Source organism: Mauremys mutica, chromosome 2 (genome assembly GCF_020497125.1).
Source record: "Mauremys mutica isolate MM-2020 ecotype Southern chromosome 2, ASM2049712v1, whole genome shotgun sequence".
Classification (NCBI taxonomy): Eukaryota; Metazoa; Chordata; order Testudines; family Geoemydidae; genus Mauremys; species Mauremys mutica.
Genome location: NC_059073.1, coordinates 118,656,097 through 118,673,777, shown reverse-complemented (window position 1 = coordinate 118,673,777; position 17,681 = coordinate 118,656,097). Strand labels below are relative to the sequence as shown.

At 43.7% G+C, this 17,681-nt stretch overlaps 1 protein-coding gene across 1 annotated transcript in view; it reads left to right on the top strand.

Annotated features, from left to right (window-relative positions):
- BMP6 (bone morphogenetic protein 6) overlaps positions 1–17,681 on the top strand; it is a 167,710-nt gene that overhangs the window by 140,774 nt on the left and 9,255 nt on the right. Inside the window, exons 3-4 of the mRNA XM_045003746.1 lie at positions 9,204–9,352; positions 10,993–11,190. Coding sequence (XP_044859681.1) covers positions 9,204–9,352; positions 10,993–11,190 — 347 coding nt within the window. The remainder of the gene's footprint in view (positions 1–9,203; positions 9,353–10,992; positions 11,191–17,681) is intronic.

Sequence of the window (17,681 nt, the reverse complement as noted above, 5' to 3'; positions counted from 1 at the left end):
TTCATCTCTGTTTGGAAGTGGGTTACTCATTTAAGGGAGACATGAAAAGTGAAGGGAAGAAACAGATTTATTTCTGGAAACAGACCGTTATGTATATTTTTTGCTCAGAAATGTTCTTGCTTTCTCTCGGCGAAGTGTTGGGTCAGGAGTGGGAGGGCTGAGAGGATTTATGGTTGATCAAAGATGTCAGCCCTTGGTTGGGATGATTATTATTTTTTCAAGTGTAAATATCCTGTTAGTACAGACCTCAGAACCCTCCTACACTGTCCAAACAACTAATCTATTTTAAAAAAAAATGAAGCAATGGCTTGAGCTGAAGATCAAAGGAAGGAAGGATATGGTGCCTTAATGGTCAACATTTATTAAACAATTTCATTTGTATCAAGAATGAAATATGGTAGCTTGATGTGCATAGAAAGATTTCTCCCACATGATAAAATTGGGGTGGGGTGTGTCCTTCACTTCTCCCATTTATATAGTGTGTTCTCCTGCAACAGAACATCATTCCATTAAGGGGTTAAAACTGTCGTTATTTTTAGCTGTCAGTTAGTGGTAGTAAAGTCTTTCTGTTTGCAACAGGATATTTATACAAATACTGTCCGAGTTTCTAATCTAAAGGGAAAATTGATTTGCAAGCAGTGTTTATAGTTTAGAAAATAACTGTCCCCAACTGGATTGGAATTGGTTTGTTCAAAACAAATGGCAAAGTTAACGTCAATCTGTCTCAAGCTAAGGTCAGATTTGTATATAGTGTGCATATATTTACTCCTGAGTGGGAGGGGTGGGAGGGTGTGAATGTGTGCTTAAAGTGGTTTAAAAGTCAAAATGTTCTGGGGCGAATTTAGCAGATAAATGTTCAGTCCTGTAGCTAGTTACCTTTTCCACCAGAATATAAAGGAAACTTCTTTAGCTCCCCCATCCCTTTTTTTTTTAAGGACAAAGAAAAGCCCTATTGGTGCAAAATCAACTGAATTCTGAGATGAGACATTGTCTACTTAGAGTATATTGGTCTTTTGATTAAAGTACTGGACTGGGAGTCAGGAGAAACACACTCTACTAATGTGAGCTTGGGCAATATTTTTTCAGTTTAACCATTTGTAAAATGGGAAATAATACTATAATACTTACCTGTCAGGGTTATGAGAGTTAAGGGCCTGGTCCTACAAAGAGTTCCATGTGGAGAGACCCTGCACGCACACGGAGCCCATTGACTTTCTTTTGGTTTCTCACAGGCCCAGGGGTTCCCTTACATGGAGCTCTTTGCAGGATCCAGTTCCAATTTCCTAATTTGTGAGGTGCTTTATGATCTGTTGAATAAAGGTGCTTTACAAATGCAAAGTTGTTAATATTTCATGTTATAACTTTGCATGCATCATGTTCTACACACAATTTATACAGTATGTCCTGCATGTCAGCAAACTCTTTAAGATTTTTATCTAGGCAACACTAAAAATAACATACTGAAAGAATTTGATTTACAGTTGTGCTAGGCTGTACCTTCAAAATCTTGACTCTGCAAGACTACATTTTATGGTCGATACAATTTTTCATTCTGTTTGTGTTGGTTGTTCAGAAGAAAAGATCTTGATGATGAATCAGCAGTATCACACCCAGAATAATTTTTCTGGAGATCTGAAGTAGTGCAAACTGTAGACTGAATGTGATATACAAAAAAGTATTAAGAAAGGATATAAATTTTTTACAAATAATGCAGTAAAAACCCCTCACATTTCTGTGCGAAAATCTCCTTTGAGGTTGACGTTATGCAGTCTAGACTATTATGTCAACTTGTCTTTGAAGAAAAGTAAACAAAAATGTTCAGCTGAAGAAAGTTTTAGGGACTTATAGTAACTAATGCCTCAGTAAATGGCTGTCAATGCGTAACAATCCCTTAAACACCTGGGTGCTTGTGAGCTTTGAAGCTGAGCCAAAAATGTTGTTCCTCATCCGTAATTAAAGTAAGAGGCCTTTAACTTAGTCGTTTGAAGGTGAGAGCTGTATTTATTCTCACTGCTTTCTTGGGAAAACTTCTGCCTAGTTGGGGTGGGGGACGGAGACGCGGAGGGAGAAAGGACTGTTGGGAAAACAGAAAACCTTTTTCCAGTATATACTTCGTAAAATTCAGCTTTTTATAGCACTGGTGTTTTTCCTGTGGCAAAATTCCATGTTATAATGTGTACTCAGGACAGAGAGAAATTATTTTAATCTGGCAATTTCACTAACTATAATAACAAAGATTAGCCACTTGACTAAAATATAAGATAATTAGTGTTTAGTTAAATAATTAAAATGAATTAACACCCACAGACATTTTGTTGAAAGGTTTATTGAGATTTTAGCTAACGAAGTATTTAATTACAGAGGAAAACACCATAATTACACCTCTACCCCTGTCAGGGGGTGTGGATAGAGGTCGGAGCAGTCAGGGGACAGGGAGCAGGGGGGCTGGGTAAGGAGTGGGGTCCTGGGGGTGATTAGGGACAGGGGTCTCTGGAGGGAGTGGTCAGGGAACAAGAAATGGGGGGGGGCAAAGCAAGTTCGATATAACGCGGTCTCACCTATAACGCGGTGAGATTTTTTTGTCTCCTGAGGACCGCGTTATATCGGGGTAGAGGTGTAGATGCAAACTATTCCTCCCATAAATGCCCTGACTACATGACCAGGATTCTGGTATTAAGAATAGTAGCTATAGTTGATATTTATAGCTGGATATTTATAAATGGATTCTCTTCCAGAGTACTGGAGTTAGGGCAGAATTTATGATTCACAGACAAATCATACTTCTCCCTTAGACTGTGTGATTCTTTCAGCCACTTGCAATTGTTGTCTTGACCTTTGTTTGCAGGGCCTGATCCAAAGTCAGTTGGAGGCTGTGGAAACACTCCCATTTACTTCAGTGAGTTTTGAGTCAGACCCATAATATGAGGTCTAAAGGAATGAGCTCCTAGCTGAGTGAGGAATTCCTGACTCTCATCTCTCCAGTTGGCTTGCAGGGTAGTCTTGGGAAAAATCACTTCACCTCACTGCCTCAGTTCCCCCCCATTTATTTACTTCCCCATAATAATACAAACCTATCACTTATACAGTGTTTTACATGTTTAATGGGCTGCACAAACATTACTGAATTAACTACTTGCAGGAGTTTGAGTATTAAGTATGATTAAAATCTTGATTAGGTTCTCAGATATCACAGTGATGATGAGCACAGTGTAAATGCAGAAAAAGAGAACTGTTTATAGATATAAAATACTAGGGACAATTTGACTAAGTGTTAAGAAATGGTTCATTATGGTGCTGGAACTTCACTTCTATATACTGAATTCAAAAGTCCTCTTTCTCTACATATGCAGGAGACTACATAGTGTCCTTGAAATGAAGAGAAGTTTGTGCGTGGATCAGTGATAGCATCTGATTCCGTCTGTCTTGAGTCTGTGCTGTAGACATTCGTTCCTATCCGGTCATAGGTAGCTTGCTCAGACCACTTCTTGCCCATTTCTGACTTTCCACTAACAGTCTTTCTCTTTCGCTCCCTCCAGTCTTCTCTGCCTGGTCCATGTCCCCTATCCATTCCTACCTTTCTGCTGCTCCTATATGCAAAAAGTACAATACAGTTTTTAATAATATGGTCACAAACTATTTTTTTCCACAGGAGCCCTATCTCATTCACGGCACAGGATGGACGGTGCTCACTGAATGGCTAACTATTGAATATTTTGTTTTATCCTTATTGTTCAAGGCCTTACTCATGGCACACTATTTGAACCCTGCTCTGAAGAACTAATTAATATTTCTCATGGGCTTTTTTTATAGCACTCCTCATGAGTGTGTTTCACAAACCTTAATCAATCTTCACTACCCCAATTTTACAAATGAGGAACCGAGGCACCGACAGATTAAAGCAGGGGTCGGCACGTGTGCCAAAGATGGCATGCAAGCTGATTTTTAATGGCATGCTGCTGCCTGCCGGGGTCCCGCTCAGCCCGCTGCTGAACCCCAGCAGTGGGCTGAGCCAGACCCCGGCAGGCAGCAGTGTGCCATTAAAAATGCTGCCCGACCCAGCCCACTCTTCTCCGCCCCCTGCCTACCGCTCTCTCTGGCGGGGGCAGGGGGCAGAAGCAAGCTTGGTCCTGCCGGCCGCTGCTGTACAGCAGGCTCTGCCAGCAGCCAAGCTTCCCTCTCCCCCACCTCTTCCCCCAGCGTGCTGTGTCGAGCCCCACCTCCTCTCCCTCACCACCGCCGATGGCCCTTGCGAGGGAGGGGAGAAGAGCAGCCCCAGCGCCCTTGCTGCTCAGACCGGTAAGGAGGCAGGGAAGGGAGGCAGGAGCGGCCTTGGGGAAGGAGGGTAGGAGCAGGGCGTATCCCTCCAGCCCCCTGCTGTGAGCTGCTCAGGGCAGGGGGCTGGGAGCACCCCCCTGATCCCAGCCCTCCCCCCCCAGCCCTCTGCCCTGACCCCTGCACCCCCCTTGCATCCCAGCTCCCTGCATCCCCCTCACGACCCCATCCCTGACTCCTGCACCCTCCACACATACCCAGCCCCCCCACACCCCATGCTCTGACTCCTGCACCCCCTCACACGCCCCCAGCCCTCTGCCCTGACTCCTTCACTCCCCACACCCCCTGCCCTGACTCCTTCACTCCCCACACCCCCTGCCCTGACTCCTGCACTCCCCACACATACCCAGCCTCCCCACACCCCCTGCCCTGACTCCTTCACTCCCCACACCCCCTGCCCTGACTCCTGCACTCCCCACACATACCCACCCTCCCCAAACCCCCTGCCCTGACTCCTTCACTCCCCACACCCGCTGCCCTGACTCCTGCACTCCCCACACATACCCAGCCTCCCCACACCCCCTGCCCGGACTCCTTCACTCCCCACACCCCCTGCCCTGACTCCTGCACTCCCCACACGTACCCAGCCCCTCCACACCCCATTCCCTGACTCTTGTACCCCCCACATCCCCACCCTGAGCACCAAATGGGAGCTCCTGCATCCCCTCCCCATTCCCACCTGCACCCTTCACACCAAATGGGAGCTGCCCAGGTAATCGCTTCACACCCAAACCTCCTGCCCTAACCCTGAGCCCCCTCCCTCATTCTAGCTCCTGGCCAGACCCTGCACCCCAACCCCTAGCCTGCTCCTTCACTCCCAGCCCTGTGCTCAGTGCACTCCCACCCTCAGCTCAGTGCAGAGAGAGAGAGAGAGAAAGAGAATGGGCCAGAACCAGGGAGAAGGTAGGTACCCACTGTATGTGGGCAGGGCCGGGACCCCAGGCTGGCAGTGGGCTGAGCAGGGCTGGCAGCTGGGACCCTGGCTGGCAGGAGCCAGCGGATGGAACCCCAGACCGTGAGAGGGCTGAGCAGCTCGGCCCGCTGCTGGTCTGGGGTGCCGGCCCCACTCAGTCCACCGCCGGTCTGGGGTTCTGACTGCCGGCCCCTTGCCAACTGGGGTCCTAGCCGCCGGCCCCACTCAGCCCGCTGCCAACCTGGGGTTCCAGCCGCCGGCCCCGCTCAGCCCGCTGCTGGCCTAGGAGAACTGAAACCCAGGCTGGGAGTGGGCTGAGCAGGCCAGCAGCTTAAGATCAGCATTTTAATTTAATTTTAAATGAAGCTTCTTAAACATTTTGAAAACCTTGTTTACTTCACCTACAACAGTAGTTTAGTTATATTATATATAGACTTATAGAGAGAAACCTAAAAAAAGTTAAAATGTATTACCGGCACACACAACCTTAAATTAAAGTGAATAAATGAAGACTCAGCACACCACTTCTGAAAGGTTGCCGACCCCTGGATTAAAGTAAAACATGTTCACTAATTTTGGGTGCCCAATTTGAGATGGTTAAGGGCCTAACTTTTCTGAGTATTTAGCATTTTGCAGCACTTCATATATTCAGAACTGGGCTCAATCGACTTCTGTTGCAGCTGTGATTGTTCAGCGCATCCACAAATCTGGCCTCAGGTATTTCAAGTTGGGCACTTAGGAAATGAGGAAAATGTATTTAGTGGCCACCTGTGAAAAATTTGGCTTCAGTGACTATTCTGTGGCAGAGGCAGGGATAGAATCCTGTTCCCCAGGGCAGCTTTCAGCTGCCTTAGCCATCAGACCTTCCTTTCTCTTCCTGCCATCCCCTGCCTCATTCACTTCCAACTTCTTCCATAAATGAGGCAAGGAGCTTATGGGCAGTGGCCTCATTTGCTACACAACCCTGATTAATTCCTGAACAATCATGCATGCACAGACGGGAACAAAATTAAGGCTGCACAGGCCTTTAAGTTTCAAGTGCTTGATTGTACGATCTTAGCATTGGTGACATTTTTCAGTTTGTAGAAAATTACTCATGGAGAACCATATTTACCCCTCTCCCTCGCCCCACTACCTATCAGCAGGGTTAGAACCTTTAGATTTGCAACACAGACCATCTGAGCTAACAGAATAATTGGTGGTGGTAGTAGGTTATTATTCTCTGTGGGGGTCTCTAACAACAGGAGGAGGATGAGACAGATGTACATTGTGCCAGTGGGTTTCACAGATATTTTCAGACAGCAGAGGAATGTTGAGACCTAGGCTTAATACTGATTTCTTGAGGGGAGTGTGCTGTAGTGGTTACAGACCCCTTTCTGTTCCCATCCTCCCCAAGCCTGACCACTCCAGCTTGTCCCTTTCTCAGTCTGTCTCTTCTCACCCTTCTGCATTTCAGTTAGGCTTTCTTCTCCATGCTGCCTGGATGCCAGCAGGGAAGCCTGAAAGCACAGGAGGGGCTGCTTGTAGTTTTGGGACCTGGATCCACAGTGGCCTTCAATTGACAGGAGGAGCAATTCCAGGGAAAGTTCTGCCCTGCCATGTAGCCATATGACGGTGCATGCTCTGTTGCTCTGTGGGGATGGCATACAAACAGTCAGATTGCCCTGTAGCAGTTATGTGGGGATGAAGCATCCTTGGTGCAGATGGAATCTTCAGAGAATTTAGCTGCTAAACTCTGAGTCTTTACTGAGCATGGACAAATTTGGGTAAATTTTCACAGGGAGAGCAAAAGGCACATCCCTACTTAGAGAAGGCCTCTGCCAAATTTCAAATCCCTGCTCCAGAGCATGAAGTGTTAGGGTTTCTTTGTGAAATGACTGGAAACATTTTTTAACATGAGGAAAACATTTTCTCCTAATTTTGTTCCTGGAAACAGCTAAACCATTTTTTTTCCTGAAAATTAAAATGTCAGCACAAGTAGTTATTTTGATAAAGTTACAACAGCTGAAAACAGGCCTTATAGTGGTAAGTATCAGGCTACCTTAACTATAGGTGCTTCTACTAGTGTCACCTATAACATCTGTGGAATAATACTTCAATAGTTGGCTTCATAAACCTGTACCAAGGAGAAGAGCTAGTGGAATAGTGGTGCTGGCTGGAAAATGGTGAGAATTTTTAGAGGAATTTTTTTTTTGATAATTAAAAAAATTAACTCAGGCCTATTGAATAAGCTGTAAACCTATTTGTGAACAATTAGTTGAATTGAACAGCCTGATTTTTCTAGTGTTTTTCTCGCCTTATGTGACCATTCATACCTGTGCAAAGTGGGTGTAAAAAGCTAGTATTGTGTAAAATGGAGAATTTTGATTTGGTCGCATTTTACACCACTTTTCACTCACTCCACACATATGTAAAAGGTTTCCTAAAATGCAAGATAGTGGCAAATCAGGCCCTGAATTTCAACGTGATCTGTCCATGCTCCTTGTTAATTTGATGTTTTATGAGTGTTTGTGAAAGCGTAGGTTTGCTCCGTACATGTTTCCGAATAGTTTTGTGACCAAACACATTTGTTTTGGGTGGAAGTAATGTGTCTTTTATTTAGGGTTGTGGGTGAGAGGAAGGCAGGCTGAAGCATGTTAGGGTGGAGGAGGGCAGAGATGGTTTACAGGAAGCAGATTGAAGAGGGAAATTCAGAGGAGAGACAGAGTGCAGGGACTAAGAGGACCCACTTGCACCTGTGTAGCCCACTTCAGAGGGTGCCAGGGACCAATCTGGAAGATTTATTAAGACTCTGGGCTGATCCAGCAGTTAATCCCTCTACAATCGTTGTGCTCCAGGGTACACAGCATGCCTGGTGAAGCCCAAATCTTGCAACCATAGAGTTTTTCCAAAGCATACAGCAGCTAACCAGCCCCACCACTTGCTGCTACTGGAGGTGAAGGTCACAGAATTTCCCCTGTGGAAAGGCTGCTGAGTCAACCCAGAGTGTGGTTACTAGCAGAGGGAGGAGCAAAGCCTTTCCACTATAAAAAGTGGCTGCACTAAGAGCCCCAGTATACTGACGCGCCTGTTTTTCCATGTGTGATCTCATGTAAACCAAACTACTGGGCAATATGACATAGCATTTGGCCAAAAATAAAATGTAACTCAAACAAAACTTTTTCTGTAATTAATCTTTGATGGAAGAAGGGGGACAGGTAACCTGTTTTCTCACTTTCCTTACGCTCTTATTAATTGTAATGTGTTTTTGCAAAAGAAATAGTGATAGGATTGGTGTCAGAGATCCAAATTACTGTTGCAATATTGGCTCATCACACATAAGAATTGTAGCCCTTTACATAAATAGGGATAAATATTAGAAAACAGATAGACAGGGTAATGACTTTTGGCCACTGTACAATCTAGACTCCAGGGCTGCCTGGGGGGGGGGGGGGGGAGAGGGCCCCCATGAAAATACAGTATTCTATAGTATTGCAACTTTTTTTAATGGAAGGGGCCCCTGAAATTGCTTTGCTCCGGGGCCCCTGAATCCTCTGGGCGGCCCTGCTAGACTCTATTTACATCCAGGCCTCGCTGGGGTAAGGCTTAAAATCCAGGTTTCAGAGTAGCAGCCGTGTTAGTCTGTATCTGCAAAAAGAACAGGAGTACTTGTGGCACCTTAAAGACTAACAAATTTATTTTAGCATGAGCTTTCATGAGCTGCAGCTACTAAAATCCAGTTACTAACACACAGTCCTAAGTATTAGCATTTCTGTAGCTGGTATGGGTTCCACAAGCCTAGAAAACAGCTACATTTTTGTAACATTTTGAACTTTATGTGCAGAAGCACATGCCTTTTCATGGTGAAATTATAGTAACAAATGAGAAATATTTTAATTTCGACCCTTCCCACTACTGTAATAGTGGAAGCACGTGGGGAAATCTGGAACCCCCCTCATGTTCCCGTTCTCTTTTGCAGAGATTCTGATCTGTTTTTGCTGGATACCAGAGCAGTGTGGGCCTCAGAAGAAGGCTGGCTGGAGTTTGACATCACTGCCACCAGTAACATGTGGGTGATGAACCCTCAGCACAACATGGGGCTCCAGCTGAGTGTGGTGACCAGGGATGGTAGGTTACAGACCAACTTACTTGATTCATCTGGCAGGTGACTGTCTTTGTTAATTGTTTATAGCCATCAGCCCTAATGTGATGGTCTGGGTAATGTATCCAAGCGTACAACTGTGAAGTGATAGACTAGGCAATGCATTCAAGTGCACAGATTGAAGGCTACTTACTGTCTGTCTGATGGTCTTCTATGCGTCTCTCTAAAATACTTAGAGTACTTTGAGTTCTTTCTGTTGTATGTATTACATATGTAGATCCTGGCATAGTTAGCCCATAGGAATGCCACTTTCCCCATACACAAGTGGCCTGGCTTGCAGATACTCTCCATTTCTGATGCTCCCTTTGACCTCCGCACCTCTGAAAATCCAGCCAAATAAGTTTTATTTTTTTATTTTTTCAAACTGATGGAAACATTTTCCAGTGTAACTTTTTAAAAAAAGAGGTCCACATTTAAGATGTGCAATGGCTTTAAAACTGATGTTAGATTTGCTGCAGTTGTTGTTTCTGCCACCCCAGAATCCTTCCTACTGAGCTGGCCCTAAAAACATCAGAGGGTAAAGCACATCTATCATAGACTCCAGTGAAGCCAGGGTTTCACCCACTGCCTTCAGTCTATCAGTTGCTGATAAAAGCATTGCCTCCTGAAAGAAGCAGCCGCAGAATTTTCACTAACATGAATGAAAAGCACTAAGGATTGTGATCCACATTACAGATCCTAATTAAGCCTTGCAATAGTGCTGTGGGGTAGGGAAGTATTATGGTCATCAGTTTACAGATGGAGAAACTGATGCATAGATGTAGCTTGTCCAGCATGACATGGAGTGTCAGTAGCACAACTGAGGATAGAACCCATGAGTTTGTCTCCCAGTGTAGTACTCTAACCATGAGATGCAATTTATCAGATTCCATGTGTGGGAATGGCTTTGCGGACTGTGGGACTGAGAGCTGCAGAAGAAACAGTAACATTTACAATCCCTGGCAACTTTGAAAGATGGAAGAAGGGAGGTTGGTGGTGGGAAGGTGGAAGAAAAGGATGGAAGATGGGGAAGGAGAATGTAAGAAAGGAATGACAACATGGAGTGGTGTGGAATCATGTCTGCCTTCCACTTTTTTCCATTTTCTTCATCCTATTGGATCAAGCAAGAGATGAGAGATTGTCTGGTGTCTTTTTGCCAAAAAAAAATGTGGAATGCTAGTGTCCACCTATCTGTAGGAGCTACACCCCAACTCTAAACTCTTTATGGGAAAGGTATCCAGCCTTTTTCCCCTCAAAATTTCCCAAGGTTTTCTCCTTAATGTCTCTATTCTTGGTGGCTCAGAAGTGTCATCACTAATTTTACAACAGATTTAGGCATTTAATTATATATGTGTAATATACCAATGCCTATACACAGCATTAGAGATGCTATAAGAATTCATAAGGTCCCTGCTCTGAAGAGCTCAGAGTTCAAGTTAAAGAACGTCATGAAGAAGACAACAGGCTATGGCGGAGGGGGTAGAGGAGAGAGAACCGAAAAGAAGGGGAAAGGGAATGCTACTTGTGGGAGAGCAGCTGTGTCTGTGTTGCTAGCAAAAACTATTCAAGACTGTGATTTTTTAACACACCTTTTTTCTTTCTTTTGTTGTTGTTGTTCCATTTGAAGGTCTCAGTGTAAACCCTAGAGCAGCAGGCCTGATAGGCCGAAATGGCCCTTATGACAAGCAGCCTTTCATGGTGGCCTTTTTCAAAGTGAGTGAGGTTCATGTTCGGACCACTAGGTCAGCCACAAGCAGGCGCAGGCAGCAGAATCGAAACCGCTCTACTCAGTCTCAAGATGTTTCCAGGGTATCTAGTATTACAGGTAATTTTTGCAGCATCTGTTTTCTCTGGAGATCAGACATCTTTTCTCTTCTAAGATCTTTCATTTGCTTTGATATGTGAAAAAGCACAAAAGGGGCATGGCCAAAATAAAATGAAATTAGCACAGAGGAGCATGCTACATTTACAAGAGCCTGAGAGAAGAATGTTCATGTAACATTTGCTTTTACTAGAGACTTCCTGAGTCCATGGGTGAAATCCTGGCCTCATTGAAATTAGTGACATTGTTTCAATGAGGCCACGATTTCACCTCAGATCCCTTGGACCAGTGATCTGCTGCAGAGTAACATTTCCCTAGAAGAATGCTGCTGGCATGAAATATCAGGTATTTAACAAACATCGCTAAGTACTGAAATACTACCATTTACACCACTCTGTGCGTGCATTTTTAGTCCAGGTTTGACTAAGAAGCGGTGATGGATTCTCTTCTGTAATTCAGAAAAAGCATAGTAGCATAGTGCAGTTTTTACCCAAAGAATCACATTATTAGGCTAGACTTCAAGGCAATATGCTGCTAGGTTTCTCAGTGTGAAAGTGAGTTGTGCACATGGAAGGATGGAATGTACCTTTTAAACCCTTGTTAGAGCTGCTCGATGATACAAAAGCAGAGCTAATAGATTTAAATTTGATCTCAGGCATCTTATCACCAGTGTTGACTTTTTATTTTTTAAATTTTGCAATATATCCCCATCTTTCCATCAGTTAATGGTATTTTGTTCATTTAAAAAAAGTCTAGCTTGAACATCATAGAGCACACATATAGTCTTGCCTACCTCTTAACTGGCATGAGTCGTAAGCCATATAGGAATGGTTGAAGAACAGGCTTAAGAGAAAAGCATTTCCTGTCTCATTGAAACTGGTTGGAAAATTCTGAAATTTGGATGAAAATTGAGGAAATATCTTTTGTTTTCCAACCAGCTCTGCATCGTATCATAAAGCTGAAAGTCCTTCCTTTTTGGGATATATTTTTGGTGAACGTACTGAGCATCTCTTCTATTTCCTGATCAAATGGTAGCATTTCTGGAGCAATTGAGATTGATTATTTTGCTTATACTGCCCCCTTCTTTCACAGTAAACTCCTTAGCTTTTTTTACTGTACTCCAACATAAACTCACAATAGATTCATTTATCTTCAGAAAAACCTGTGAAACTTAGTGAATATTATTGAAACTTAACTAATGTCCATCAGTGGGCTCCTTGGAGACAACTTGCACACGCATGATAGTGATTTAGAAATGTCCATGTAACAGCTAGACTGGGTTTTGAATTTGTGCTTAAAATGTAATTCATAGATTAGTGGAGTTTAAGGCCAGAAGGGACCATTAGCTCATCTACTCCTGAATATCACAGGCCGTTACATTTTAGCCAGTTACCCTGTATTGGGCCAAGTAACTTGCGGCCAGTCGCTAGTTAAGAACCCACATGCTACATTAACGTTTAGAAACCTAAAAGCATGTACTAAAAGGTGACCTGCAATAGGGTTGTAGCCATTATCATTACCATTAATGACAGTTAGGCTATCCATCAGCATGTGCAGGAGCTCTGATTGGCTTCTTTCCCCTATTCTTCCACTTCAGCCAATCAGACAGGGATTTCCTCATAGACTAGGTATTTTCTTTGCAGGCTGGTAGGAGGATTGGGAATTCTGTAGGCTATGGGGGAACCCATGGGTTTGCAGCTGCATTGTTTGAGGGAGGGCATTGCAAATCCCTTGCCTGTGCATTCCTGCTTCTGCCTCCCTTAAGGTCAAAAGCCAGTTTCCTTCTCAAAGAGCAACCCCCACCCACCCCAGACTATAAGCATCCCCATGTAATAACCTACCCTGCCAATTTCAGTTACTTAAATAAAAGCAATGTTTATGTTACACAGATAATGAGCGAAATCCTAAACAAAGCCTAATCACTGTGAAAAGCTGAGCTAACATGACTGAAAGTTTACTTACAGGAATACAGGTTAGGTACAATGAAAGCTTTATATCAGAAAGTGAGAACGTTCTCAGCCAGCTGCCTCCAGCCCATCTGATGTTAATGCTCTGGAGGGTGTGTGTGTGTGTCCGTCCGTCCGTCCAAGAATTCTCTGTCTGGGGTCACTCGTAGCTTGCATACTGTGCTTTAGCTCCACACCATGCAGGGCTGTAAAGCTGTATCCCCTTTAAGAAGCCACATCCAATCCCACAGGTATAATCATTGGACTTAGCTCCATTGGGACCAGCTTTAGTTCCTCAGTGACTGTTTGTAAAAGTATGTGTCATGCTTGTTCACTAGGTTACCCTGGTGATCAATTTGCCCCCAGTAACATAAGTAAGCACATCTTATTCATACAGATTTTAAAAGCAGTAGGCTCAGCCATTTAGCACAAAGTGTATAATTAATATATTCAGATAGAGCCAGGTGTTTCATTCCCTCTCAACGATGATGTGAGGGCTGTTAATGTTTGTACAGCACATTTGAAATGTTAAGTGCAGAGTCTCATTCTAGAATTGGAAACTGGCTGATATTTCGTGCTGATGACATTTGAGGCAGAATAGACTCCACTTTCACTTCCATTAACTCTGCAGAGCTGGCTGACAAAAGCAAGCTTTTACTACTTTAAAATCAGAAGATATGATTCAAAGCCCCAGAGGGAGCAGATATATTGGGCAAAAGGGGGATGTTTCTACATAATTGCTTTTCTGACTATAACCACTCAGATTATAAAATGACAAAAGGAAAAAAATAACTAGTCATTTTGTGGTTTCAAGCGCTTTTTTGAGCACTTTAGCTCAAGCCAACTTTAATTTAAAACCTGGGGTTTGGCAGACTAGTAGTCAACAAGGTAATGTTGAACCTTTGTGGATTTTCAAAAAAAGGGAAAAATTAAAACTGAGATGTTGGTTGGCTTATTTGAAAAAGAGAGAAATTCTTTCTTGTGTAGTACTGTTAGTCTATTGTTCCTAATCCAGGGTTGATTTAATAGCCTGTGTTAAGATGATAGAATCTAATGACTACACAGGGAGTGCTTTATGGTTTGGTCCATGATTAATAGTGAAAGGTTTAAAAACTATGGTTTTAAAAAAAATCTTTGGAATCATGCCCTCTGCACTTTCCTCATGTATTGACATGCAGTAAGACTGGGAGAACTCCCATGGGTACAGAAGGAGAATGTAGCCCTGGATGTCACCCTAGGTGCTATATCAAACTTCGAGGGTTACCATCCCAGCCGGTTAAACTCTAATGGCTCTCAACAGTATTGAACCTCATGTAATTTTAGCCTTTTTTTCTTCTTCTGCAAACTCTGTTACATGGATCTTTTTTTAAAGGCTTGTGAGGAGAATAGAATACGTAGTTCACCAAACTAAGGCCCCTGGTTCAGCAAGGTACTTACCTACATGCCTAACTTTAAGCAGGTCTTAGTGACGTAAGTAGGTGACCAGTCCCATTGAAGTCACTAGGATGACTCGCCTGCTTAAAGTTAGGCACGTGTTTTGAGCATCTTACTGAATTAGGTCTAAATTCTTAAAGAAAAGACTATGGTGTAAATGGGCCAAAGTTCAGGAGATTTCAGTGCCAAGGCTTCCTCTCCATCCTGTGCTCTCCTGAGATCTCTTAGCATTATGGAGCCTCCGATGTAAAGCACTGTCACATCTGGACATAATGGTGAGTTCATGTCACTAGGCTGGTTCCTTCATGTCCATTTCCAGGGTAATGTATTGTCTTTGGGGTTGCTTTCTTCCTTTTATGATTCTCTTCTCATTCTCCCCTCTGCTTCCTGGCACCCTCTTACCGCAACTTCTGATCAGTGTTTAAAAAGGCAGCTGAGAAATTGCCAGGCCTGGTAAAGTTGATACATTCAAAAATTCAGTCTTAACATGTTTGGTTTGGTGTCTTTATAGTGGATTGCACCTTTTCCCATACTTACCCCCACTACTGGCAAGGAGCTTGTCAGTTTCAGTCACAGTGCATAATAATTTTGTCACATGCTTCTGACTCCTCAAGGCCCCAGTCCTACAACTGATAGTTCATGACGTGCACGGCTGTGTTGGCACTGAGCCCTATTGAAATCAGTGGGGCTCCATGCAGACACAGCAGTCTGCCCCTGTGCTATCAAATACAGGATTGGGGCCTTCATGTGCTTTCTCTGATGTTCAGATGTTGTTCAGGACTCAGTACCCAGGTGATGGGTAGGGTATAAGAACCTAAACCGAATAAGAACGGTGTGTTTTTTTCCCTCAAGAATGTTAGTTCCCCTGTATTATAAACATGTTATGACTGACCTATAAAGCAGAACTGAATTTATGGGGAGAAAGTTGTAATGTACACAGATGTGTATTTGCTTTGACATGAGATCCTCCATCATAGATTGATGCTTGGGGCCAAACTATGCTTGGGGCCAAACACTATTCTTTTGCAGAAGAGAGGATGCACTGGCAGGGGCAGCGGGGGTTAAGGAATAAGTATTTTCTGTGTGCCAAGGCAGAGAACTATTGCCTTAGAGCACTGGGGGGCAAGGGTGGTCTGTCTGCATATCTGGCTGTAGGAGGGGCTTGCATATCCTTTCATCTAAAACCAGATCATGTCAGGATCAGAGTCGAAAGCTAAGCAATTCACTTACAGTATATTTAGGTCTGACTCCCGAAGACCGTGCAGACTCAAATTTTAACCAGAAGTTATGGTGACTGTCAGAAACATGTGTTTCTGCTGTCTGATCAGGGTCCTAATGAATTTATTCTGTAATGGATCTTCAGAGGGCAAAGTGTTGTCTCTTTGTTCTTTCTACAGAACAGTGTGTTATCATTAGGGGATCTCCATTAAGGTAAGCCCACTCACAGAATGCTCCCAAGACCTTCCTGAGATTGTAAATGCTCACACAGAAAGATTTTCTGGCTATTGCCAACAGTTCCCACTTTGAATTTAACCCATGTGACACCCATTTTGGCATTCCTCTGTTTCAGGCACAGAGGTCACGAGGATCTCAAGGTAGGTACCCTCTGAGGCACGTTAGAACATCAGGGAACACATTTACAGTGCAGTGCCCACCCCCACCCCCCAAAGCGCACAGCTCCTTTCACTTTTGTGAGGAAAAATGCATGCATGTTTGAGAACTGGATTTTGTACTTAATGCCTAGTGCATCACTAAATAAAAACAACAAATAAGGCTGGACATGTCCAGGATGGCACAGAGGTATCAGCTTGTGAATAACGTAATTGCCTTGCACTAGAATCTCCCATTAGTATAACATTCATTGATGTTGTCAGACTGGAGGTGACTGTGAGAGAGAGAGCCATGCAATGGAGAAAGCTGCATTACAGCTGGAGTGCCTTGCGCAGTCAGAACAGCTTGCACTTCTCCCACCTCCTCTCTGCTTCTGATCTGTGTGTGTCTGTGTGCGTGTACTTAAACCTGTCATCTTTTCTTATCCCACCCAAGCAGATGGCTTTCATGTTAAGTGGGTTATTATTAACTGCATGATCAGTTTACACCAGCTTTATCTAGGCAAATCACCTAAGTCAAACACTGAGAGAAAGAGGCTGGCCCAGAGACCTCTGTCAAAGCCATTTAGAAGCATGGTGGCAATTAATAATCCTGTGGAATCCAGTGAACTGGCACCTTGGGAGCAGTCAGAGTATTCTTAGAAGGATTAACCTCAGTAAATATTTATATATTCTCTGCCAGCACTTAACGTGGGAGAAGTTATAGGAAATCTAAGATTGGTGCATAAGTATTCGTAGGAGGAAGATCATTAGGGTCAGACTATATACTCCCTCCCCGTTAAACAACAAAAATGTCAGTGTCCAGCTTTAAAAGAGACATCTGTGCTCGCCAGAAAGTTGGTTTCGTGTTTGGCTTCTCTAGGGTTGAACTAAGGGAGCATTCAGTGCAAACAAGTCACCTCAACTGTGCTGTCTTGGAAGGTATTTTTAAATGAAGAATTGCTTCTTAAATTTCAGTTTGAGACAGAATAGCTTGCAAAGCGATAAAATACAGCACATTGGAAATAATGAGTTGGCATTAACTATTAAACCACAGGGGCAGACTCGCTAAACCCAAAGGGGACCTAGATGAACCCCCAAGAGCAGGGCCTCAAAATCATGTGGGTTTTAAGGTTTGATGAGACTCTGGCATAGAGGCCTGTTTCGCTAACCATCCAAACTTCTAGCTACTTATCTAAAGCTTTCCTAATATATCCAAACCTGTGGATCTCTCTCTACCCTATGAGGGCCTGTCTTTCTCATCTGCAATTGGTAATGTGTGGCTCTGGGGAGTAGCTCACTCCTGTGCGTTTCAATTGTGAGTTCCGTATAAACTCTCAGAGCACTTTACAAACTATTCATCAAGCTTCACAACACACCACACACTAAGATTATGTAAGTGGTGGAATCCTCAGTTTACAGATGGGGAACTGGGGCTCAGAGGTTGAGTGATTTGCTCAAGGTCACACAGCAAATTTAAGGCACAGCTGAGAGTAGAACCCAATCTGATGACTCCCAGTCTTAT